This window comes from Protomyctophum parallelum (assembly GCF_964188405.1).
Source record: "Protomyctophum parallelum genome assembly, chromosome: 5".
NCBI classification, from domain to species: Eukaryota; Metazoa; Chordata; class Actinopteri; order Myctophiformes; family Myctophidae; genus Protomyctophum; species Protomyctophum parallelum.
Genome location: NC_139702.1, coordinates 23,428,017 through 23,454,888, shown reverse-complemented (window position 1 = coordinate 23,454,888; position 26,872 = coordinate 23,428,017). Strand labels below are relative to the sequence as shown.

Below are 26,872 nucleotides of genomic sequence, written 5' to 3'. Positions count from 1 at the left end.
CCTCCATGCCTTACACTGAGTTATTGAGTAGTGGGGTGGGAGAAATCTGATCTCATTGTAGTTGTCTAGGGTCAATCATTTTTAATTTTGTCACATTTTTTTCTCTCTCTTTCTTTTTAGTATTTTCAATCACAGCTGAAAATGAGTTGTAGTGGACATTGGTTCCTCTTTATCCTGACTGTATCGTGCAACAGTGTCTATGTCTACAGCGGACCAACAGGTAATTTCAGTTCATGTAAACCATTTTACAAGTTTTATAGCATCAACTATAACATTTTGATGATTTATCTAAATATAATGTATTTATTATGTAGTGTTACTGGCATTGTTAATGTTGATTGTTGTCTATAAAGGCAAACATATACCGGTATTCATCATTTCTGTACTTATTTGTGCAATAGTGTTTCCCTGTCAAAATGAAGTTAGTGTCACTTATCCACAGTAACAAGACAATATAATTATGTTTATTTTATTTCAACTCCCTTGAGATATGTGGTGTGACCTACATATGCACTCAATATGCCATGTACTTTATTATTGATTGTACTTTATTGTTGATTTTCTTTTTTGGGGGATATTCTACTATTAGACTGAGGATTACCTATGATCCTAGATTACTATTTCTATGCATTTGATATACCTTGTGTTGTCCTTGCTTACTGTAAATCACCCTGGATTAAGAGTGCCTGCTAAATATCTAAATTGTAAATTCAAATGTACACTACAATTGTGTTAGTTTAGCTCCCTTACGGGTTAAATGGATATTCAGGACTTTGCAGTGTAATGATACAAACATGTCTACATTTTAAGTCCTGCAATACTTGTTTTTCTCTTCTTCTCCATTTGCTCTGCATGTCAGGGCCAGGGTTTCACCTGCGAAGTATGGAGAATTTCATCCGAGCTGTGGCACAGGTTGAAGCCTCAAACCCAGGCTTGCCCCCTCTCGCTCTGGTCAGAGCCCTGCGGAGGACAGCAGGTCACGATGACGCGATGACCATCCACTTCCTGGGCGCCTCGAACAACATCAGTGACATCGAAACACTTGAGTCGGCCATCCTGAATTGCTCAAGCTTCAGCTTTTTCGACAAGGCCATGTATCATACTGTGACTAACCACGGAGAGGAAAGAGGGGTGGTTCTTGTCCCAGATGGCACCACCGTAGCCCTAGCACCCTTACTGCTAGGACTTGAGGCAGGACTTAAAGCTCAAATGGAGAGTACGGCGCCAGCCGCAGGGATTGTTCCACTCACCTTAGCCAGAAACCTAGGCCTGTCCTTCCTCAGCCTCCAGGATTTTCCAACTGCAAATCGCCTGGGGCCTGATGGCTGCTGGGACAATATGACCCATCCCAAGGTGTTCAAACTGGCTCATCCACCTTCCCTGGCCACGGATGCTCTGATCAATGGGGGCATGGATGGACTCATCCTGGGCACCGACATCAGCAATCTGCCTGACTCTGAACAGCCTCAGAACCTCAGTCAGATCTTGACGGGATACTATAGTTATACTCTTCAGGAAGGGAAGGGCCTTGATGATATATCTAGCCATATTAGCCCAAGGCGAAGGCAGATCTCCAGATCCATTCTAGAACCTGATACAGAGAAGGAGGTGATGGAGACGCTAGCTTTAGTCTGGAAGTTGGAGAAGACACAATGGATTGCCTTTGATGACGGAGTTGAGATATCTGTGAAAGCCGGAGTGCAGCAATTTGCCCATAAATACTGGGGTCAGTTTCTTTTAAAGATATATACTGTATATTAATTTATTTATTCTTTTTTTAAAGCTTTTTCTGCCTTTATTGATAGTAGTACAGTAGAGTAGACTGACAGGAAATGGGGAGAGAGATGGGAAGTGACACACAGCAAAGGTCATCCGGATCGGGATTCGAACCCGCGATACTCTGTCAGGCTGAATTGTCAGCCTACAGTAGGTGCCCGGACCGGTATGCCAGCAGTCCGGGCCCTGGGGTCAGTTTTTGGCACAGGTTTATGCAAATGTTTCCTGGTCACTGATTAAAAGCTCTAGTCTGGAATGCATAAGAAAAAACGAATGAATGTATGTATTATTACTAATAGTAGTAGTAGCCTATTTAGAAATGATCAACTGTGCCGTGTTATATTTCGGATAACGTGCATCTCGGTAAACCAAACTACCATCTTCTCCTCCTCTGTCCAGACTGCCCTCCCATCATCCGTCGGTGTCAGTGGGGAGCGGAACCTTTCCGGGACACACCTATTCCAGTGTCCCTGCCACTTCCCTTCTTGTACATCCACCACACCAGCCAGCCAGCCTCACCCTGTTTGACCTTCCCAGAGTGCTCTAGAGACATGAGGTCAATGCAGCGCTTCCACCAGGACGACCGTGGCTGGAGTGACATTGGGTACAGGTTAGTCTCTCGAGACAGACTGTTGACTCCGTCAATAAAGGATTTTTTTGACCATGGGTTCTCAGATTGGGTACTGGTAAACAGGAACCAGAAACTGTCTGTACTATGTCCAACAGTCAAATATAGACTATAGTGTAGGCTAACCACAGGTCAGCACTGAAAGGGAACCTAGTCCCTAGAGAGTAAATAGGGTACAAAGAAATGAATTGCTACAAAGTACAATACCAAAACATAAAAACTAGCATTTGAACATACAGCAATACAGTTTGTCTACGATTATACATAGCATGTGGGAACGAGTAAGTACTTTACAAGACTATATAGCATAACTAGAATCTATTGAAATAGGCAACAATATGTGATATAATAAGGGGGGCTAGTGGGTCAGGTGTAGTCTGAAGAGGTCCTTTTTCGACTGTGGTGAAAAATGGGAATTGAGTGCAGTCCCAAGGGGGAGGGCATTCCATGGAGAATAGAGAATAGAGTCTGCAACATGATTGGTAATACTCAGCTCCACTGGTTTATTAAAATTCAACGTTTCGATCACTAGGATCTTCTTCAGGAATAGTATGACAGGAAATGGGTGTGTACCTTTATACAGGAAGGATCATATAACTGATTGGCTAGAAAGATGAGCAGTGACTATAGTGTCACCTGAGCTCAAACCAATTCTCCCAAGGTAATAATAAACAAGACATGTTTAAGTGTATACATGAATATCAAATGTTTTCTTTTCTTTCTTTTTTTTTTTATTTATATTTTTTGTCCCACGATTTTGTAACCCATTTTTCACCCCTGTGTCAATCATCCTGTGATGTGATCCTGGGCTCTACACACCCTCCGCCAACCTAGGGAGAGCAACGGACTTAACTCATGCTTCCTTCATGCTTGAGTGTCCAAGTTGCTCCTTTACACCTGACAGGGGGGAGTTTTCCTGGTTGGACGTAGCGATGAATATCAAATATTAAGAATGTCATCATAAATCAGTATATAAGCACAAATCTACACAGACATTCATTCCATACCGTAGGTCATTCCATACCTTGGATCCAGGAGGGAAAATAATTCAAAGAATATTCCAAGAATATTGTGGGGAAGGAAGGAACAGATCATGTTAGCTGGTAGTGTGTGGGAAGGGGTGTAGGGGTGGATGGATATCTGTTGCTTAAAAATGTTCTATTCAAGATCCTTGAAAAGTATTGTTAAAAAGCATTTCAATTCATCTGTGTGCCATTACTCACTCTGTGCCCATAGCTTTGTTGTTGGCTCTGACGGCTATGTCTATGAGGGCAGGGGTTGGAAATTCATGGGCGCACACACCAAGGGGCACAACTCCATCGGCTACGGCGTGTCAATCATCGGCAACTACTCCTCCGCCCTGCCATCTCGCTATTCCATGAACCTGTTGCGCCATCGTCTCATCCAGTGCGCAGTAGATGGAGGGAGACTGGCTGCCAACTTCACTATCCATGGACATCGACAAATGGTGAACTACACGTCCTGCCCAGGGGATGCCTTGTATGCAGAGATCAGCAGATGGGAACACTTCAGGGTACGAAAGGATTTCTTGAACTAATTTGTAGATTAGACTTGGTGTATGGTGAGGCAGATGAGGGTATTCTTGTTCTTTTCTTTGATTCAGTGATGTGTTTCCTGACAGGTTTGGACTAAGGTCACCATAACATCTAAAGACAAAAAAGTGCAGCTTTCAATAGAGCTGTTTAAACAGGAAACTAAAAGTGTTTACATTCATGATTAGGCAAATGGTACTACTGAGCATCAATGTGTGTTGGCCTTCCTAAAAACTGATAAGGTCTGTATATCACTAGGACAAAGTTGAGTGGGGAAGTGGCACAGACACAGTAGGTAGAGCAGCTTGGAATCAGATGGTCCTATATATACCACCGTTTCCCAAACTGTGTGTCGGGAACCTCTTTGTTAGCCTGGGTTCCAGCCTGATTCGCTGCGTTCCGTGGATTTGTCACTTCACAAAGAAAATTCTTTAGAAATAATGAAGAAATTCCATAAATTAGACAACAAATGTTAAAGAAGATCTACATGCTTGTAGATCTGCTATTTTCACTAGTTTGGGTGGGGGGCAAATGTCGAATTTCTTTTTTTGTTCTTGAAATTTGGGAACCACCGCTCTATTCGATCCTCGGCACCTGCAGCTAAAGTTAAACCCCTAATAATTGCACCCCACGTTTGCTCACACTGCTGGGTAAAATGTAGTCATATGTAGACAGACTATCAGAGATCTCCACTCTGCCTACAGATATGTCTGGTGACATAGACCTAAGTGCCAAGCTAAAACTGGTTAAGAATCTTTGAACTGAAATCCCGTTGAATAACTGAGCATAGTATACAATGTATAATAGCGTAGGTCATACTATAATCATCTAATTTCCCGTCTTATGATTTTTACAGGAAACAGACTCTTCAATAACAGAATAATGAACCAGTCACAAAAGCAGTGGAATAAACATTTATTAAAAATTAGAGTACCTCTAGTAAGACAGCTATTGTGAGGTAAGGATTCAATTCGCATTTCAGATGGACATGTCTCCCCTAATTTTTGACAGTCCAATTTTGGGAACCCCACCTATCGTCCGGGGACCACCAGGCCTATCCAGTGAGCCACTACAACTTGGGAGACCCCCGCTTTGGAACCATGTCACTGGAGCTTTAGGCATGCTGTGTAAAAACAACACAAGCCAGTACCAAGCTCAGTCTCGAGTCCAGACTCGAGTCCACATTTTCATTTGCTCTGTCTCGTCTCGGTCTTGCCCATAATTTGACTTGGTCTTGACTTGGACTCACTTTGTGTGGACTCGACTACAACAACTCTACAAGCTATGCATGGCTGTTTCTGTCTATACAAGTGGCGGGATACATTCAGATATTTCTGGTTTAGAGCTGACAGAGAATAAAACAACACATATTGACAAACTCGACTCAGTAGAGTGGCCTCATTCAAGCTTGAAATTAGTCTAAAAGGTTATTTATTCCAACTGGTATATGCAGTGATGTTGCTGGTGTTGTCTAAGGTCTACTTTTCGCTGGAAGTCATAGGGACAGTGAGGGCAGTGGTACAGCTACGGCCGGACCCCGTCATGTTTCCGACTGTGTGTGATGAGGTTGGAGCTCTGGCTAAAAGCCTGACCACACACCTAGCACACATAAGGCCTCTCACCTGAAAGAGACAGCAGGAGAAAAACTATAATTGTTTTCTCAAAAGCCTTAAAATGAAGTTTGAATGATGGTTTACAATCATGGAACAACTAAAATAAATAATAAACTGAAATAACTGGTCAAACAGTCTTCTAGACTAGAGGCTACACTTACAGTTCAGTTGTCTCAAAGGAAACAACCATAACTAAGACTGTATAATATTATAGTTATAAGTAGCCTTGGGAACCAATGTTTCTAGAGTCATTCTAGAGTTTTTAATTCATGAAAAATGTTTGCTTTTTTGGAATTGTTTTGAAATATTAATAATTAAAAACAAAACGTAGGAAACAAAAGCGTTACCCATAAAAATGTGTCCGCAACCCACAAATGGGTCCCAACCCAGTGTTTGGGAACCAGTGATCTATATGACACACCCAACATTAAATTCAGCAATGTCACAACAACCACACCCTGAGAAGTCAATTTTGTTTTCAAGGCTTACCAGTGTGAGTGAAGGTGTGTTTCTTCATGTCAGATTTCTGGTGGAACCTCTTGCCACAGTACAGGCAGGGGTGAGGCCTAGTATCTGAATGTATGAGCAGATGAGCAGACAGGGTGGAGGAGCGCTTGAACGTTTTCCCGCACACATTACAGTCAAATGTCCTTTCCTGAAATGTATCCAAGAAGAAGAGTATATAACACTCACATCTGCAGATATTAAATCTACATAATATTTAGATATTTAGAAGGAAGGAAATGGTAAATGCATTAATTAGTAAAACAGTAAAACAATGATTCATCTAATCATCAGCTGTTTATTTTGGGGTATAGCTTTTTATATTTATTGTATTAGAAAAACAATTAAATATAATTAGATATTATCCACAATAACAATGGCATCACTATTTTGGGAAATATTTTTAAAACTTTTCAAGATATTTCAAACTTTAGATTTGCCGTACAACAGATTATTTATAGGGCTTAAGTTAAATATTTAATTATCTTTTTATTTTTTAGGAACATTACCTTGTCCCTGCATGGTTGCTTTCCAGTGTCTGTCCTTTGGCCATGCTGTCTGCTAGTCTTGGTGTATGTTGGTGACATGGGCAGTCTGCTTCCATGACACTTGTGGATGTGACACTTTAAAATGGACGGGGATGGAAACATTTAAAATATAGGTGGAAGGAAGGAAGACAAATTCGTATAAATTGCACGCAAATATTATTTGTCAAGTACAGCTCCATCTGCTGTACAGTATGTGTTACAAAAGTCCCATGCAGAGTTGGATCATCACATAATCTTTCAAATATATAACTAGTACTACTGTAAAATGAGATGATGCAATACTTTGCCACAGAGAGTACACTGTTCTTCAGGAAGAGAACTGATCCTGGAGCAGCCACTGCTTTGGGTCTTTGTCAGGCTCTGAGGTTGGTGCATCGACCCCCCACACCTCACCGATGGTGCTTGCTGACATTCTGTGCTCAAAGTGGGCCTGCCCTGGACCATACCACTGGGGAGAGATGGGGGACAGTGTTGTTTGTCAGTAGGACTGCAGGCATTTCAATAGGTAGGGCTACAGTGGCCGCCTGTTGCACAGTATACAAAAATAATTTGGTTGGTTTCCATTTGCACACCTTTGCTCTTAATGATTGTTACTGTACTTATTTTTAAGCAGTATTACACTGTTGAGGAATAAAGGAAACCAATGGGATCACATGCAACGAAGTCATGAACTGGGTGGGTTCCAGTTCCAGATGGGATAGCCTACACCACAGCGGCCTAGTAGTGAACCTTCACATTTCCCCAGTTTAACTCTCTTCCAGTGATGGACTGTAGGGTGTAGGCTACTTAAACAGTGATATTAAAACAGATTTTGTTTGTTAAAAGTCCTACCAGTGTTGGCATCCGGGTGGAAGCTAGGATGGCCAGCAAGACATGGAGCTAATGATCCATTAGTTATCCGATCATCATATGTTTTGGAATGCTCCAGGGGCGTGCTCCAGGAACCCTGTCCATTTTTAAGCTGCACCATGGCACCTGGGTGGGCGTTTCTCGATGTAGGACACAGGTGATGCAGGCCCACTCGTTTTATCAGGAATGAACGTGGCATATTTTAGATGTCTGGAACCACCTATGGAAACAAATAATGTAGACTCCATGAAATGGACACCTCTGAGATGAAATAAATATCAATATGAATCAGTTCACTATACTACATACATCACTGAAAATGTATTTACCTTAAGGAAACCTACAGTAGATATGCATGAGTGATATTTACGGATCCATTTTGTGTTAAAAGTTATACAAATGTTTTAGTAATCCTGTTTCTGCCAATAAGACTTAGATTAGACTATAAAACAAGGGAGCTGTTTCACAAACTTAAACGATTACCCAGGAGAGGGCAGCAAGTACTGGTTTATACTGCTCAATGTTGTGACAATAGTTATTTATTAATTAATCGTCTTATTGAACGTATTCAATAAAAATACATTCTGAATTCTGAATGAACAACTTACAGCTATTATCAGTAAAGTATTGATCGATACCATATCATCAGATTTATTTATATTATTTAATATGCTTATTGAATTTTATAATAGGGCTGTCAGAAGAACAGTGTTCTCATACTTTATTTATTCAGTTATTGCTACTGAATAGTCCAGGAAATCTATTCAATACAGTATGTAGTGTGTTGTATAATTCCTGACTTGAACTCAATTTGAATTAGGATATATTGAACAGGCACCTATAGGGCTTCCTGTAGCTGAATATTAAACAAATTATTAAACAAAAATATAGCACATATTCCATATATAAATCAGCTCCACATACAATGAACAAATGATAAACAGGTATTATGAATGCTAAGATGCTAATGTTATTTATATGCATACACTTACCCGATTAGTCACTCTTCCAAATAGATCCAAACATCCCAAATCAAGCTTAACTTCACAAACCAAGTACCTAAAATGTTCAGACACCCTGTCTTGAAAAATATATGATATTAATGTTATATATTATATTAATGATATTAAAATTAGGATAAGTTGGATAAACTATCAGATCTCCAATCAGAGGTTGGATGGATTTCTGAGCAGTTGATGGGCATATAGTCGCTCATGATGATAATTATGATAATGAAAATGACAAGGAAGTATTATATCTGACGTCTGGCTCATCGCTGTGGCAGACACTTTGACCACACAGCTTCCTCAAAGAAACTCACTCAACTCCACTGAGGCTTCAGAGGCAAAGCACAAAAACTATTTGGAAAGTGACTAGTACAATACCTTTGAAGTCCAGGAGACTTTTAAGATACCTTCCCTCCTAAAGGTGAATATTAGTGTACTGTACTGTGCCATAATAAAGTCACAAATGGGGCCCTCGCTATCTTGGGCATTTTTCAATGCACTTACACACACACACGCATGCAGTCATGCACACACATTTACTGTCTCTCGCCCATATACTGTATTACACTGATGTTGCTACTTATTTTATCTTAGTTTTAAATATTCTTATTGTGATGTTGTTGTAACACTTTTTTTTTACTGAGGACCTCACATACTGCTTGTAATTGTATATGAGTAGCCTAGTAACATATATTAACCTTGATTGTTGAGTGATGCAAAAACCCTTGTGGGTTAATCTGAATTATTGAGGAAAGAAGAGGGCTGCCACACTGGTACTGAAAATTCTTCAGAAAGTGTTGTCATAGACTAGTATGTGGATTACCCAATAGTAAGTTCCACAGACAGAGTGTGAATTTGAAATATACACAACCAATGACCCTGCGACCCGACTCCAGGGTCAAATAAGCGATAAGAAGATGGCGTCACAAGCCAAAAACTCAAGCACACACTATGACATGGCAACACAAAAACGCAGTTAACTCTGACTACATGTCAACACCGATAGCAGATTTTCTGAAACCCCTGGTAGGAGTTTGACAGTCAGTTTTCATTGACCTAAAATGCAGTTTGGTTAGACAAAAAGGCCAAATTAGCGTTTTCACAAAGCAACAACCGACAACATCACTGAGCTGGCGGCCTCTGAATATGCAGTGTCAAAGTTGTATTAAATTGGCCCAGGCCGTAGCGTAACGGTCTGGGCACCGGACTGGTAATCCAGTCGCAGTGTGCCGCGGGTTCGACTCCCGGACCCGACACGGCCCTTACTGCATGTCATCCCCCCATCTCTCTCCCGTTTCCTGTCAGCCTACTGTCTGTCCCTTCAAAAATCAATAAAAGGCGTAAGCCGCAAAAAAAATATCTTAAAAAAAAAAAAAAAAGTTGTATTAAATTGTATTTTGCATCATTCAATCATTGGATACAGGACACTGAAACGTCTTGTTTTTAATCACATTATGTCATTTATATAGTCTTTTTACTGTCATTTAATATACTTGACAACAACATCAGTAAAATTGCAAGAGAGTGGACAATGTTCTGGAACATGGTGGCATGGCTACCAAAATGGCCGTCACATACAGTAGGCCTACAGTACTTCAGAGAATGAACTGGGATGAATAAAGCCTGGATGAATTCTCAGTGTTTTGCATTGCATTATCTTATTTCAATCGTTTACCATGAAGAAAGTAGAGTGGCCTGTACTGTAGTATGTGCTTGGGAGGGGTGCAGAATCTTTCTGCACAAAAGTGGCATTGAATGATGATTTAAATGAGAGGGCTTCCTTGTCACTGAAAGCTTACTGTACATGTAGCGGTGCCACATTGCGTGTAAATCTACCTACAATTATGGCACAGTATGATATTCATTTCATGTAATCCTGTTCAGCGAATGAAACAGTAATCATTAAAAAAAAGAAGTAATGATGACAAGCAGTAGGCTACCATATTCCAAAGGAATTCACAAACATATAAAAATTTCTGTCACAGTTGATACAGTTGTATTTAGACAGTGGCTAGTACGGAGCACCATCACTGAACAGCAGTTTACTGTTAGTTTTAGTGTTGATTGATAACATTGGGTTTACATCCACATGAGACCTCATGACAGGTGTAACATTTTAAACAAACCTGAACCCAAGGAAATCTATCCAAACACCAACTGAGACAGATAGGGAATGACCTTTTGTACATGTCCAAGCTTCCATTTACACTAACATTTTTCCAACTGCTATGTATGTTAGAAATCAAACCCAACACAAAAATTCCCAACTGCAAAGTTTGGCCAAAACCGACCCATGCTCCAATCAAACAAAGTAGGTCCCACCCTAACCGGGTATAAATACGTTACTCTAGACAAAAGCATCAGCTAATTGTCTAAAAGTTAAAAAAATATTATGCAAGTACCTTTTATACTGTAGGGAGATAAGACATTGAACCCTTAAGGTCCCTGCACACTACACACTTTTTCAGAGTGTTAGCAGTGTTTTTCCGCAGTTTTTCTGAAAAACACGTACATTCTGCAAATATCTTTACAATCAATTTTGACATTAATGCTAGTATTTGCAATGATAATTTGATTTGATGATGCGTGACACAGAAATTATTGTATTGCATCAGATGGTGAGGGACTACTTTTGTTTTCTTCTTTGTTCCTATATGGGGCAAACCAACATCGTCATTAGCTAGAATCTAGCTTGTTTGCTAATTACTTTAAGTTGTCAATATTCCTTCCTTGTTTGATTGCATTTCAAAATACAGTCGAACACTTAATGTAACAGTGAAAAGTATGAAGCAAGTTCCAGGCCTTTGGAGAACTCATCTCCTCCCACAATGGTCAAATGAGCAATTCAAAGTCAGGTTGCTCCCAAGCTTTAGAGCATACAATATGAATAATGAATCATTAATAATTATTCTTATTCTAGAACTGTTCTAGAAAAGTCAAAACTAGACAAGATCTCACCCTGCATCCCTTTCTAATGTCCACACTTTACCTCTGCAAAAATGCTCCCTGTTTAACGTTGTGAGCAGATCTGAGTCAGACAGAAGACTGGTCTATAGTGCAAAAAAGCAGCTGCTCTTTACATTTGACACCCTGTTTGATAAACTATACACACTCACAGCTATACAGTATGTGTATCAGCTCTGCATACTTTACTTTTCTTCTCCTGTCATATTTCTGTATATAATCTTTGATAGATTTACTGTACTCTTGTAGCCAGAATGTGTTATTTTATTTGATATGTTTCCCCATACACTCTTCACTCATAATAAGCGTAGGTTTTCTCTTGGTATCCCTACCGCTTTCAATGGCACATACTACAAAACATACCCAAGCATTGTCTTTAAACTGATATAATGACCTGTATTGGTGATTCAGCAATTCTATTTTGAAATGCTTTGTTAATACAAAGGGCACCGATAATGCCCAACATGATAACAATTGAGTTTTGCGGCAAACACATTTATCTACCGTTTCTGCTAAATTGTGTTCAGTTGTCTTAAAGGGATAGTTCAGATTTTTTGAACTTAAGTTGTATGAAATACTTGCCATTAATATAGTGGTTGCAACTGTATTAATTGATTGCCAGAGTCCCGTGGTGGGAGTTCTGCTCTGGTTTAGGTGAAATATTAAGTAGTTCCATTTTGTGGGGGGCACTGGGGCCACGCAGTAAAAGTAAATAAATCCACAAAACTAACGTCATTTGTATTGTTGACCTATTTCTAAAATATTAGTGCAACTTTCGTTAATGTTTTACCCCTCTATCACATGGAACTATGTTTTTTGTGTCCATATCACTAAACCCAAAAAGTAGTTCCATGTGATAGAGGGGTCAAAGTTGAACGAAAGTTTAGAAATAGGTCAACAATACAAATTACGTTAGTTTTGTGGATTAATTTACTTTTACTGCGTGGCCCCAGTGCCCCCCACAAAATGACCGGAACTACTTAATATTCACCAAAACCAGAGCAGAACTCCCACCAGTGGACTCGGGCAAATCTGAACTATCCCTTTAAGTTTCAGAAAAACAAAGGTCTTATAATCAGAATGATCAAGTAATCAAAAAAATCAAAAAAGGCATTATTGTGCCAGGAGGACTCAGAATATGGACACCCATTATGCAAGATGTAAGACAGTATTTAGCTCTATAACACTGCGGGGTTAGTTTTCAAATAATTGTCACACTAATCTTTTTCAAGCGTCACACTTTTTTCCCAAGGCTAAAGGGAGGTTGCCTGTTCACCTCACACTGACAACATAAAAACAAGGTTAAAGGGAGGTTGCCTGTTCACCTCACACTGACAACATAGAAACAACAGGAAAACAAAATGGAAGGAGTCAAATCAAAACGATAGCAGCACGTTCTCCATCTCTCAAACACGTCTCGTCACAGCAACCCTGGCACAACAGCCGCAGGGCCCGTGTTGGCACAAAGGACGGTGGGATCTCTACCAATAATAGAGAGTTTGGCCTCTGTCATTATCTCAATAGATATATGGTTCTAGATATATATAAAAAAAATAAAAAACAAAAAAATACCAAAATAAATTACAACATATAAATAATTTAAAAAAGGATTTGGCAACAATGAGTTTTTCTGGGTCATGATGGAGTTTTCTTTTAACCATAATTTGCTCGCCTTCTTAATTCTCAAGGCGTACAATAGACACAGACGATACACATATTAATTATGGTAAATTGCTATGAAAGTCATTTATAAATGTCTAGTGACATTTCTATGATACTGAATACTGATGTGTACACTTCCATACAGCGCTCCTCTCCTTCTCTTGACTTCTCCCTCTCTCTGTCTCTGTCCATCTTTGTTCTGTGCACTGAGAGGACAGTGGATGGGGATTCCTTTGTTCTTGAGGACAGCAGACACGACTCGCGGATCATCCCTCATGAATGGAACCGAGATATGGAGAAAGAACTGGGAGTCCACTGTAAGCCAAACAGCATCTCTGCTCGAGGTGGGAAATGGCAGAAACTTAGAGACAAGGAAATGAGGGGTGACGACATCTCGTACTTGATCAGTTTATGACAAACTGATCAAGTAAAAAAAATAATATTTCATCCACTATCTATCCCATTCCACCATCCTCATGATCATTTTTCACCAAAGCCTTTGCAGAGGCGAAAGTGAGTCCCTTTTAGCTTCACATCTAAAGGAAATGAACAGCCATGTTTGTTCAGTTCAAGCTGAAAAGGAGAATTCCAGATTAGCCGTTTTCTTACCTTAATCTGTTGTTATTTTATCCAAAAACTAGTGGTACAGGTGAAAAATTACATAACATCCAGAGCACAGCACAGCTCTGACCGTGCACGCGGGGTCTTACGTTAGGTTACATTTTGATCACTTGATTAAGTCGTTGCACAGTGTTCTGTTCCAAAGAGGCTTCTTTAACAAGGCGAATGAGCCTAATGCTGCGTTCACACGGGAGATGCAAAGATACAGTCTGACATTAATTTTCAATGGAAGCCAGCGACATGAAGATATGACATGAAATAAGTTGAGCTGGTTTCAACTTCAGCTACAACGATACAAAGCTACAAATGCTGTGTAGCTTTGTAACTTTGTATCTTTTGCATCTGCCAGTGTGAAAGCAGCATAAGACCCAGCGTGCACCCAGCGTGCATGCTCTCTGAATGTTCTTGTTTTTTTTGCCTACCACTGGTTGTTGGATATAATAAGATTGCTGTTAGAAATTAGTCCAGAATTCTCCTTTAACGCTTGAGTATTTATTGGGTATTTATTTATGGATATATGAATATGTGTGCATTGCTTCAGTCATTGTCCTGGTATGGCGTGTGTGTGTGTGTGTGTGTGTGTGTGTGTGTGTGTGTGTATGAGTGAAGAATAGAGGCGTTGACTTCATGCCTCCTTCAGCAGTCACAGGGTCAAAAACTATAGATTATTTTAGACAGACAGACAGACAGAAAGCGGAGGGATGCAACTGAGGACACGAGTAACAAAGTCCAGAAGAGGTCCAGCAGATGGTACGTCTGCATCGAGGAAGGGAGGAAAGAATCACTGAAGAAGCGTAAGAAGGAGAGGAGGAGGATGAGGAGAACACGGCATACAGTACAGTGCCAGTTTAAAGTGTCGGTTCAGTCCTGTATGAAACAGCAGCACCTCTGCCTCCCTTCATTCCATCCGTACACGCCAAGACCTAGCGGCGACCGGGGCGTCAGCGCTCAGTTCTCCGGGCCCTCGGCACACACCATGCTGCCGTACAGCTGCGGCGGCGGGTGGTCTTGATGCACGCGCACCAGCCGCTCCTCCGGCTCACTGTCCGTGCTGCCCTCGCTGTCCAGAGGAGTGACCGAGGGGTGGCGGGGGCCAGGCAGCACCGGGTACAGGGCGCTGGCCGGCAGCGGGCTGGGGAGGAGGTCGTCGTCCGAGCTCAGGTAGTCCCCCTCAACGGAGGCCGGGCTGGCCAAGCACAGGTCCTGGTAGTCGTTGGTTCCGCCGCCACTGACCCGCGAGCCGGGGCCGACCTTCTGCCCTCGCAGCTCCCGCACCTGAATTACAGAAGGGATGGAATCATAACCTCAATTCTTCATGTTTTTCCTCATCCTTCAACTTCAATGTATTGTATTGTCAATGTAAGTTTACGCCAAAGGAGGAGTGGGTGAAATTATCTTTGCGCAAGCTTCCTAAGAATTGCAGTTAGTGATAAGTAAAGAATAAGATTAATAATGTGTTTAAGCAAGCTGTACCAAAATTCTAGGAACCGTAGTGACAAAGTCCTGATCGCCTGCATCTCTTAAATTTAGCCCACATCCCTCAATGCCTTGCCAGAGGATATCAGACTGAATTCTGGCACGCAGATATAGGAGCTTAATCATAGTGATTTTTCTGTTCTGATACGTGAGCCTCCACGATGGAATAATACAATCAGCTGATGAGAAAATGTCTCTCAAAAACTGTGGGAACCCCAGTATTTTCACTCTGCATCAGGTGGTGTGAGTGAGTATGAGTATGAGTAGGACAACAAGAGCTTTACAACTCAATCAGAGCATAATGTGGTCTCTCACCAACTAGACCAGAGATCATTTTTGTCCAATGTGGTACATTATATACATGTTTGTGTTTATAAAGTTTTCATATACTGTCTGTACACATACAGCCACCAGTCTGTGCCTCCTCAAGGTTCAAGGTTGTACTTTATTGTTACATATTGTAAGCATTCTTTCAGACAACAACAGCAAAAAAGATTAGATAGAGTACACCTTGTAGTATGTAGGTGTATTTTCTGAGTGGGTTTGTAGACTTAGATAGCATTTGATACAGACTTATAGCATGTTATGTAGACAGCACTAGAATTGCATTGTATATAGTCATAGCACTTCATAGTACATAATTGTATAGCATAGTATATATACATATAGCAATATGTATAGTATGTATAGTTTCATTATATAGATATTCCACTGTTACGTTCTTAGCTTACGCATATTTCATGATAACTACTTTTTATGTATGTAATGTATTGCCATGCTTTTTGTTCTTGCTTAATGTAAGTTGCTCTGCATTAAGAGCGTCTGCTAAATGCCTAAATTGTAAATTGGTTTACAAGCTCTTCACTTACTCATGTCAAATAAGGTACATACATTATTATCCCATCATGCATTGGGGTAGGCTACCCACAGAGTAGGTTGGGGTGGGAAGGGGGGGGGTCTTCTGTGGTAAACCAATTGAACTGTTATTGACAATGGCTGTTGTCTTCCTTCTCTCTCTCTCTCTCTCTCTCTCTCTCTCTCTGTGTATTTTTACACCACAGAAATATTCATTAGACGACAACCTTACTGCGCAATAAAGTTATCAGTGTTAGACCCATATCCTCAGCATTGATTGAGTGGTGTAAAAATGGACTTTGAAGGGATTTTGAAAACTCATACATTATATTACATTCTGAGTTTTTATGTAGAATTTATGTAGAAAGCAAAAACTAAATCTTGTTATGATTATGAACAGCAGTGAGGAAAGTCATGGCAAAGTGCAGGGAGGCCTCATTATATTACTGTGACATGCACAAGGCCTAGTCATGCACTGCTATTCCTAAATGAGTGAGTATTGTGGGTTACTCGCACGCATCAAGGGCGTTCAACGTGTGAAACAGCTTTCACACTGTTGCAGACTGTCGTGATCAGAGTTACGGTAATCACAGCAGGCTTGTGAGGTGAGAATGGCGTTCTCGTGGGTTGGAGCTGCAAGAACTTTGGCCCCTCTTCTCACGAAGCACACTTGGACAAATTAATCTGAAGTAATATGCAGCTTATGTGACAACTTAAAGTTCTGTTGGTGTGGTTTGTGTGTCTTTAACCTGTTACAACCAAGAAAGCTGTGTCATTTTAGATTTTAACTTTAAATAGCCTATATTATAACATACATTTTTCAGAAAACTGAAAAGTTATTTCTGTTTATCTCAAATTATTTTCCCAGATGGCGTTTTCGATCAAAACAAGCTTTATTCACGGCCCACAACTAAAGCGCTGATGATCGTGGTTACAAAATGTATGTTTCGGATGAATTAGAATAACATCGCGTGAGACATTACACAGCCACTTTCACTTCCGGTTTCCGGCCTGTGAGATTTTCGCCTTCAAAATAAGACTAACACTGAAAAGATTGTGGCACTGGGTGGATTAAATTATTATTTAGTCTGGAATTGAATGAGTTAATTCCTACTTTTTGATGTATACTGGATCTGGGTTTAGCACTCCACTGAAAACTATTGCTGATGCACAACCTCTTTTTCTCATTTAAAGTTCTTCTAGTGTCTCTGATCAACTGGTCTGAATCAATATGACTTAGTATGACATATTATTGGTAATTTATAAAAATCCAAAGTACTCCAGTTTCCATTTATTTATTGGCACACACAACGTTAGCGTTCCTTTTAGATTCTTTTTTAATTGCTACTTTTTTATATATACTAGAAAAACTCAGATAGTACCGTAAGTAAACCGCAGATAGTAAGATTTCATTGTTATTTTCCAACTACTTGTAAACTGGGAATTAAGTCAGTAGTGTGTGAGTTTGTCATGACTCATACCTCATTCTTGAGTTCAGAGATCTGATCTCGGAGCTGGGTGATATACTGTCTGGAATCTGAGTGGTTCAGCTGCCCCTTGATTAACCCTTCTTCCTTCTGCAAGATAGAGTAAACAACACACACACACACACACGCACATGAGCGTTCGTACCTGAAGAAGACCTACCGGTATGTGGCTTTAAACATCGCACTATTAATATGGTATTTTAAGAACTTTTAAAATGGTGTGCGATTTTTTTAACTGCATACGTTCACGCCCACAAACCCACATGAGCACATGGATGTATGCATGTACGCACAGTCGCACAAACCTGTATTTCTAAGTCAGCCATCTTCTGTCTCAGCTCAGCCATCGCGGCCATACTGTCAGCCTCTCTTAATCGCACCGCCATGACTTCTTCTTTACTCTGCATGTATGAGGAGAAAGGTAGAGTGGGCACAAGAAACATTTTAATCAAAAGACTATGACTAAAACTATGTCAAAATCTGCTGTCAAACTCAACACTGCCTCCATTCAAACCTTGCAGTCGGACTCTGCTTGTTTCCTCTTCATCTCGCTGAGCTGGGTCTGTAGGCCTTTGTTCTGATTGGACACCATCTGGATGCGGTCCTGGAGGGCGGAGCGCTCCTGTTCGTGGCGACCAATCAACTTGCTGTGGATTTGGTTCTAGAATTCGAGAACAGTGGGAGAGGGTAGAGATGGAATGTGGGAGTGGAAGAGAGCGCAGAAAAAGAGAGGGAAGTCACAGAAATCAGAGAGATAAAGACGATCGAGGCCATCCCCAGTGTTGACGTCCAGTTTTACACTTCAACGATATCTTGCTTATATATGCTTATATGGCTACTTTTAGGCACTTTTTACTATTTTGAAAAACATTTTAAAATAGTTCAAATGGCCCATCTACAAGCTCACAAGATGTTGAAGTGGATCGGCTATTTTAACTATTTTAAAATGTTTTTCAAAATAGTAAAAAAAAAATGGTGGCGCACAAGATAAGGCCCTTAAGGCTCATACATACAGTTTTTGGTGATAGGTTATCACCGTTTTAGGTGATAGTTGAGGCCATCATACTTGCAGTGATGTCCTTAAGGATTGACCCCGCCTCCCTGTGGTTTACCCAACTTCTAGACCAATCAGTGAACGGGGTGATAGCTCCAGAGTGAAAAGACTTGTCTGGTAGTAAAAACAGAGAGATGGGTCTGTGTCCGCGGTGATAGCTGATCATCACCGCAACTGGCGTAATGGTGTAGTTTTCCAACCCTTTAACAACTACACCGCGGTGATAAGCTATCACCAAAAACTGGAGTATGTATGAGCCTTTAGGGTTTAATGCAGTGGTTTTCAACCAGTGGTCCAGGGACCACACAGTGGTCCTCTCCAGCTAAATGATGGAGAGTTGGTAACAGTGGTGGTCCGTTGCTCAAATGCAGAATAAATATGGCCCGTGATATGAAAAGTGTTGAAAACCTCTGGGAATGATAGCCATCACCAACCTGGCTTTCCAGCTGCAAGACATTGAGTTTGACCTCTCTGAGTTCAGCCTGGGCCTGAGCCTCCCTCAGTCTGATGGTCATCAGTTTGTCCTGCAACTCATTCAGAGCATTCTTCTTAGGGGATTCCTTCCAATTCCCCCCACCCCGGGACATGTGTTGCTGGAGAAAACATAGGAGGGAATGTAAAGTATGTTTATCTGTGTTTATAAGTAGACATACAAAGAATAACAAATAAATAAACAGTTGTAACAACTAATTGCAATGAAATGAAACAAGATTAAAGGAATACTCAATTGTTTGTTAACCTGAGAAATGGTCAAATGTGAAACTAAGTCTGTCAGGACAGGGAGCATCCATGTATTGCTGAGGCAGCAGACTGAAAGCACTGCAGACATCAATAAATACAGTCTGAACAGGAAATGAAACAGAAACAAGATGTCGGCCACCACATCTACCTCCACTTGTTTCCAGTTTTTTCAAATGCTTTTATCTCTGATTCTTCTATTCTCAGATCTTTTTTCTATGATTTCTTTTATTGATAGGTTGAAAGTAGACTGACAGGAAATGGGGAGAGAGCTGGGGGAAGACACACGGCAAAGGCCGTCGGGATCGGGAGTCGAGCCCGCGGCAGGCCGTCAGGCTGGCTCAGCAGCCTAGGTGCCCAGACGGTTGAGCTGTCTGGGCCCCAGATTCCGTTTTTAATCAAAACAAGCTTTATTCACGGTCGATAACTAAAGCACCGCTGATCGTGGTTGCAAAATGTATGTTTCGGGTGAATTACAATAATATCGTAGGAGAATATACATCTAGAACCTCCGGTTCTGACGGTTCACGACCCGGGGTCATTTTCGTCTTAAAATAAGGACCTGACTGAAAAGACCTTGCATGTGATTTATCATGGAATATATTTTTATCCCATTATTTTGTAACCCCATCTTTTCACCCAGTGTCAATTATCGAATGTAATCCTGGGCGCTACAATCCCTCTGCCAACCTGGGGAGAGCAATGGACTGACCTCATACTTTCTTCACTGCATGAGAAGTCCAAGCCTGACAGGGGGGAGTTTCCCCATTTGGACGTAGAGCGTGGAAGGAACACGTTATTCAAACCAGTTCCTTTCACCTCTATCAGGCGCCCCGGCCGGCCAAGCAGAGGCAGTTTAGAGAACAGGATTACTGCATGTTTTACCTATAACCTGGGCGTATGGGACACGGGGAGAACATGCAAACTCCACACAGAAAGGGCCTTTCACCAACCCCACCTAGGGTATGGGCACCGATGACGCTGAGGAGAGAACACACCCCCAGCGCCCACAGCGGGAATCGAACCCAGGACCTTCTAGCTGTGAGGGTGACAGCTTATTAAGCTGGGCTTTGTTTGCAGAACGGGGAAAAGGATGTTTGGTTTTGGTACAAAGTGACACATTTTAACTGCCAACTGCACGACAAGACTGCACACAACACATTTTGTCTCTAGTCCAGAGAATTCAAAATCTTGACAAAAAGCAAACGTAGTCGGTGAAAACCCGGCTTAGAGTTAACGTGTGGACGTGCGTTTGCACGTATACTGCATCACCTGTGTGTGTGTGTGTGTGGGCCTGCTACCTACAGTACCTGCCAGCGCTGGTTGAGCTCAGTGATGGAGTCCTGCATCTCTCTGAAGGACTGCAGCGTCTCCAGTTCCCTCAGTTTCAGCTGTTTAACCTCCTCCTGCAGAGCCACCACGTTGTGCTCGTCAGGCAGGCAGCTGCTCCTCTGGATGGGCGTACATTAAACATTAAAATGTATAATCATCAATAAGCACCCATTATGTCTCTAATAGGCGATTCACACTGAGACGGACTGAATCCGTTTCATTGGAACCGTTTCCGAATACGGTTGCCTGGTCCCCGATGGCCATGAATCACATTGCCCGAGATTCAACAGCGCACCCGGGTACACTTGCAGATGGCGGTGTGCTTGATGGCTGGCGCGCACGGACACTGACCATCAACTCTGCGACATTGTCTCCAATAAATCCAGACACTGCATTGCCTCTTTGGCTCTTTGCCGTTATACTACTTCACTGTCAGCCTGCCTGCTATTCACTGTGTCAGTCAGTGCTGTGCTCCAGTGTCGTGTTTGATATTAGTTTGCTATGGATTCTACTTTAGCATTATTATTATTTTGTTTTACTTTGGAAACTATGCCAAGCAAAGCCCAAGAGCCACGTGTAGTCCGCAGAATAAGATCAGTGCGTACTGCGGTGCTGCACGTATACACAGATTCAACAGTAGACGGGCGGCGTTGAGAAATGCGCTGGTGTTACGCGTCGTGCAGCGTCTGTGTGTTTTCTTTTGTTGACGCTTGGCTCGTCGACTAGAGATCATGTCACGTTCTTTAAAAAATAAAACAGTCCACTTCCTTCTTTAGGCACGCATCTGAATACACTTCAACGGTCCAGAGACCCGCCCCCCCATGCGGTCCCGGGGACGGTTGGGCGATCCGCTCCCGGGAACGGTACGCATCATTCACACTAAACCACAACATCTGCCAAGTGGTCCCGAGTGCGCACCCGGGACCATAGTGTGAATCGCCCCTTACTGTACAATTTTTGCTCTCTGCTCTCTGTCTTACTTTCTACCCCTCTGTGTATGTATCGACAGTGTATGTGTGTGACTGTGTGTGTGTGTGTGTGTGTGCGTGCATGCGTGCGTGCGTGCATGCGACTGTGCGCATTTTGGCAGCTCTCACTGCCAAAAAAACCACACCTGCACACTGACACACACAGACACACCCCCGCCACGTGCATGATGTTTCTCTGTGATCTGACCTTCTCGAGGTGGAGCACCTTGTCCTGCATCTCCTTCAGCGCTCCCAGCAGCTCCGCCTCCTGCAGCCTGGACTGCTCCAGCTGCGTCTGGAGGTCGCTCACCAATTCATCTGTGTACTGAAAGGAACACCATTCATGTCACATGGGCTGATTTCATCTGTGTACTGAAAGGAACACCATTCATGATTTCATCTGTGTACTGAAAGGAACACCATTCATGATTTCATCTGTGTACTGAAAGGAACACCATTCATGATTTCATCTGTGTACTGAAAGGAACACCATTCATGATTTCATCTGTGTACTGAAAGGAACACCATTCATGATTTCATCTGTGTACTGAAAGGAACACCATTCATGTCACATGGGCTGATTTCATCTGTGTACTGAAAGGAACACCATTCATGATTTCATCTGTGTACTGAAAGGATCTGTGTGTTCAGACTGGCAGCCAAATCTAGTCTGAATCAGATCTGTGTACTTGTTTTGATGTACTGTAGCAGATAAAGATGAAGTTGATGTCATACATAAACTGATAATGAAAACCAATCATTTATATGCTCACTCATAGATGATAATGGTTTATCTATGCATTTCCTGCGAGGGATGGTAATTATGCACACTAGTAAATCCATAGCTCTTGGTAAATGTGGATAGAAACATCTAGGAACATTTATCCTTTTCTCAAAATCATCTCCGTATATGGGTAACCTTAATAATGTGCACTATGGGACGGTTCCATCTGTCTCAGAGGTTGACTATGGATGGTTCAAAAGTGCCTATTGATATATTATTTTATTGATGCAAAAACAGTGAGTTCTCAGAATGCTATCTGCACTCTTATTGGTTTAGCAAAATACAAGGTTCACTCCAACTATGCCACCTTTCCTGCCCAGGCTTTGTTTCCCCCTTTGAAAACAAATCATCTGTGGTCCACGAGGCTATAGTTCAATGCCAGATGATAGAGATTGAACTCATCTTCATGCTGAACGCTATAACCACATGAAGCAACACACTTTGTGACAACTTGCACACCGTTTCATGAATAACGTTTCCTGACATTATGGATGTCTTAACAAAAACCCTTCCCTTTTCTCGCAAACCAATGTGGTGGTGTGATTCATTTTGGTGGCTTGTGAGAATCACAGTACGAAGAGTTCCCATCAGACACAGTTCTTTAACCCATTCTGAACGGGAACCCATTTTGGTGTCAGCATCATGTTATGCTTTATCTATTGAAAAATAACAGATCTACAAGCTCATAGCGCGCCACCGAGTGGCGCGCTACGAGCTTGTAGGTCTGCTATTTTTTTTTTTTTTTTTAAGATATTTTTTTTGCGGCTTACGCCTTTTATTGATTTTTTAAGGGACAGAAAGTAGGCTGACAGGAAACGGGAGAGAGATGGGGGGATGACATGCGGTAAAGGCCGTGTCGGGTCCGGGAGTCGAACCCGCGGCACACCGCGACTGGATCACCAGTCCGGTGCCCAGACCGTTACGCTACGGCCTGGGCCAGGTCTGCTATTTTTGAAAAATCGTGAAAATGTGCCTCAAATTTGGAATATTTTTTTTCAGAACGAACGTTTTTAACTCAAATCTTAGCTTCTGGGGAGGTCCCTGGAACAACATATTTTCAGATGGGCGGTCTCGGAGGCCAATTACAGATCATTTTTGGGGTCCTTGACATGAAATATTGAGTGATATAGGCCTAGAAACATAGATACGACATTTAGAAGAACACCACTATTTATCAGGCTAAACGCTCACGTTCTGAAGACATATCAACAACACTTTTTGTTTTTTATCCTTACCTTGTGTTCCTGCAGCTCTCGGATGGCGTCCTGTGCTTTCTCCAGACTCTCGTTGGCCGTGTTGCACTGCTGCCGCACTACGGCCAGCTCCCGCTTTATCACGTAGTTCTCCTCTGCCTCCTGCGCCCGCGTCACCTGACCCTGGAACAGACAGCACCACACTGGTTGCAAACCTGCTCACATTTTAACCCATTCTGACCTGAGATCAGTTTCATACGAGGTTTCCACTGGACACACACTGGTCTGATTAAGTGAAATGTAAAAGTACTCTTTTACAAGTTAAAGTCTGGAATTCAAAATGTACTTAGTACAAAAGTATTGGCATCAAAATGTACTTGAATTACCAAAAGTGAAAGTACTCAGTACGCAGAATGTATAAAAATCTTTTGAAAATAACAGATCTACACGCTCAGTGTTTAAGTGAAAATAGCCATTCACAGTTCCATCATGCAGCCAGGGATTGGTGGTGGGTTTTACGGAGGGCAACGTTTGAACAAGGATTAATAAGCAAAACAAAACTCATTCTCTCATGCAGAGTTGCAGATTTTGTTGGTGCAGGGGGAAACAAAAAAGAAAAGAATGGAGTAGACAGGAAGATCAGTCAATACTCTACCTGTATCAGTCTGTCTGCCAGAGCAGCGCTCTCCTACAAGACCACCAAGGAGAGGAAGAGGAAGATGAAGAACAGATGAAAGTGACAGAAAGGTTGCGGCACCCACGGGGAGGATAAACCACCAGGAAGCCAGAGAGGAAATTGAAGAGAAAGGGAGTTTTACTCAATGAGAGCACGCGGTCACACTACCCTTTTATTCTACCTATGAGGGCGCGGATTCTGCCAATGCATTTCAATGTGAATGGAGCAGTTTGCTGCCATTTGCCATTTTTTGGCTAAATAACAAACAAACAAACAAAATAATGCTCCATTCCCATTGAAATGCATTGGCAGAATCTGCCCTCTTAGATAGAATAAATGCGCGGTGTACCGTACCCTTGGAATTTTGTGAAAAAGAAGAATTTTGTGTCAAATCACAGAGAAAAGACAGATCTTGAGTAAAAGTGAATAGGAGAGGGAAGCCTGATTTATTCTTTGTCGACAAAATTTTTATTTTTTTTAAACTGAAAAGGTGCCAACGTTTAATGCCAACACGTTGGAAATATGTTCAAGTTGTATAAAAGCATACATCAGGCTGAAAAATAGCAAAACTGCCTTGACTCTAAGTGCTACAGTAAACAGAACGGAAGAAACAGGCTGTATTGTACAAATGGGCTGGCTCATTTATTAGCAGATGTACAACCATTGCCACACAAACATACTACATACAGAGACAAATCTGGCGGCAATACAAAATGATCTAATTGCTACACACACAAAGTTCTTCCTAATGTGAAGAGCATTCTAATATCCACTCTAGTTCCAATATGTCCTCCATTAACCAGTTTTATGTGAGCATTTTACATAATCAAGCCCATCTCTTACCTTCTCCAAAGTCTCAATCCTCTGTTTCAGAAGCCTGTTCTCTGTACGCAATCTCTAAAATGTACATATGAGAAAGAAAGAGCATTTCATCTATTCTCCCAAAAGTGATTTTATTTAAAGTGCACAAACACATAAATAAACAATTTGAATGCAGCCCACCTTGATTTCAATTTGCTCTTCCATTTCTTTGTTCTTAATTGTGGTATATTCTTTCTCAAGCCTGGGGAATTAAGCGGAGCAGTGTAAATATAAAACAGTAATTGACTGTTGTATTTTACAAAATAGTTCATTATATCTTGAAGTTAAAAGTGACAAGTACAATGTAATAACAATGTAAAGGTCACAAAAGCATGTGTTTCCAAAATGGCCATCCATATCATACAGGAGCAAAGACCACAAACCTCAATCAATAAGTACAATAGTATCGCGTCCCATTGGGCTACATTTTGCATTCTCTCCCCTAAAGCAAGCCTTATTAGCTGTCAGATGAATAATAAACAGTCTCACTTCTTCATCCTCTTGGGGTTGTATTTGATCTGGTAAGCCCTGAGGATCAGCTTGTCTGGGCAACTGTCAAACTGGTGGGGGATCACCTTCTGGAAATGCTACAGAGACACAGGCGAGACAGGGACACAAAGAGAGGCACAGATGGGATTAGAGGGACAAAGCACATCATTCATATTTTATCCCAGACTGGGAGCTGCCACGTAAAAAAATAAATAAGGCTGTTCCTTTTTGTGAAGATTGTACAGGTCAAATAAAAATGGTGATGTGAAGTCACAGGCTACTTTTTCTTTTTCTTTCCTGGAAGTATACCACATCTTTGGTTGAATAGTGAAAAACATTGCCACAAGTAGGGTGACCTATCTAAATCATTAGGACACGATTTGGAATTTATTTGGAATCACTACCAAATATACAAGGAATTTTAATGTATGTTTTTCTAATTGAAAATGTAAATGTATAGTGAATCTTCCTCAGTCTTCCAAACAACACTTGCTTGGGACAATGGCAAGCAGACCCGAGGCACAGAGAGATGCTCAGCAGGAGGCAGGTTTGAAGGTAAACATTGCAAGTTTTTACAGAAGGCAAGGCTATACCCCTCAGCCCTCAGGGCTGCCCCCAATAAAACCTGATGATGTTGTCTTTGTCTCGCATCACAAAATGTTGGTCCTATTCATACATTATGCAGGCCAGTTTCACACCCTCAAAGTGAGTGGTTTTGTATTTGCATGTGCAGCAGAGTGGAAAGACATTTAACCCATTCTGACCTGAGATCAGATTCATACGAGGTTTCCACTGGACACACACTGGTCTGATTAAGTCATCATACAAATATAAATATATAAATACATAACTAACTGCTCTATTTTCAACAATTGGCTCCATTTCGTTTGTCTGCTGATGATTTGACTAGCAGTAATTGGTGTGTAACTTAGTCTCGGCAGAACATCTAAGGTGCCGCCTGTCGCAACCCAGTTTGTCAAAGCACATAAACGACCCTTGAAGCGATGCTAATTAAAAGTTTATCAAGCGTTCATTTGCTCTGAGAGCTCAAGGTTTGCATGAAAAGCAAAGGGATGCAGCTCAAGTCTACACAAGGAACTGGTCAAAATACACAAAGAAACACAGTGAACTGAATGAAATAATAAACAAAGATGAAGATCATCAAACTAATAACTAGAGAGACAAAAACTAAACCAAAGGTGACACCTAGAGGTGAACTGAAGGAATGGTACAA

General features: G+C 41.5%; 2 protein-coding genes across 3 annotated transcripts in view; one reads left to right on the top strand and one right to left on the bottom strand.

Moving 5' to 3' along the window:
• Nucleotides 1-113: 113 nt before the first annotated feature.
• Nucleotides 114-4,956, top strand: LOC310859572 (N-acetylmuramoyl-L-alanine amidase-like). The gene is made up of 5 exons (XM_083766190.1): nt 114-220; nt 860-1,726; nt 2,176-2,386; nt 3,641-3,938; nt 4,814-4,956. The coding sequence occupies exons 1-5, from the start codon at nt 142-144 to the stop codon at nt 4,838-4,840; spliced, it is 1,482 nt and encodes a 493-aa protein (XP_083622316.1). The 5' UTR covers nt 114-141; the 3' UTR covers nt 4,841-4,956.
• A 7,725-nt stretch (nt 4,957-12,681) lies between these two features.
• Nucleotides 12,682-26,872, bottom strand: part of evi5l (ecotropic viral integration site 5 like) — a 39,620-nt gene continuing 25,429 nt past the window's right edge. Inside the window, exons 9-20 of one of the 2 annotated variants that reach the window (XM_083766039.1) lie at nt 25,639-25,736; nt 25,291-25,351; nt 25,132-25,185; nt 24,268-24,300; nt 23,655-23,795; nt 21,844-21,960; nt 20,646-20,786; nt 19,032-19,190; nt 18,058-18,204; nt 17,849-17,944; nt 17,538-17,633; nt 12,682-15,000 (exon numbers count right to left, since the gene is read on the bottom strand). In XM_083766039.1, coding sequence (XP_083622165.1) covers nt 14,674-15,000; nt 17,538-17,633; nt 17,849-17,944; nt 18,058-18,204; nt 19,032-19,190; nt 20,646-20,786; nt 21,844-21,960; nt 23,655-23,795; nt 24,268-24,300; nt 25,132-25,185; nt 25,291-25,351; nt 25,639-25,736 — 1,470 coding nt within the window. In that variant the 3' untranslated portion in view covers nt 12,682-14,673. The remainder of the gene's footprint in view (nt 15,001-17,537; nt 17,634-17,848; nt 17,945-18,057; nt 18,205-19,031; nt 19,191-20,645; nt 20,787-21,843; nt 21,961-23,654; nt 23,796-24,267; nt 24,301-25,131; nt 25,186-25,290; nt 25,352-25,638; nt 25,737-26,872) is intronic. The other variant, XM_083766040.1, reaches the window with a different exon arrangement.

What these genes read in the sequence shown, in the direction of transcription:
- LOC310859572 (XM_083766190.1), top strand. Translation starts at nt 142, where the DNA reads ATGAGTTGTAGTGGACATTGGTTCCTCTTTATCCTGACTGTATCGTGC. An exon ending in TGTCTACAGCGGACCAACAG is followed by an intron (nt 221 to 859) that starts GTAATTTCAGTT and finishes TCTGCATGTCAG; the next exon opens with GGCCAGGGTTTCACCTGCGA. An exon ending in TGGAGTGACATTGGGTACAG is followed by an intron (nt 2,387 to 3,640) that starts GTTAGTCTCTCG and finishes CTGTGCCCATAG; the next exon opens with CTTTGTTGTTGGCTCTGACG.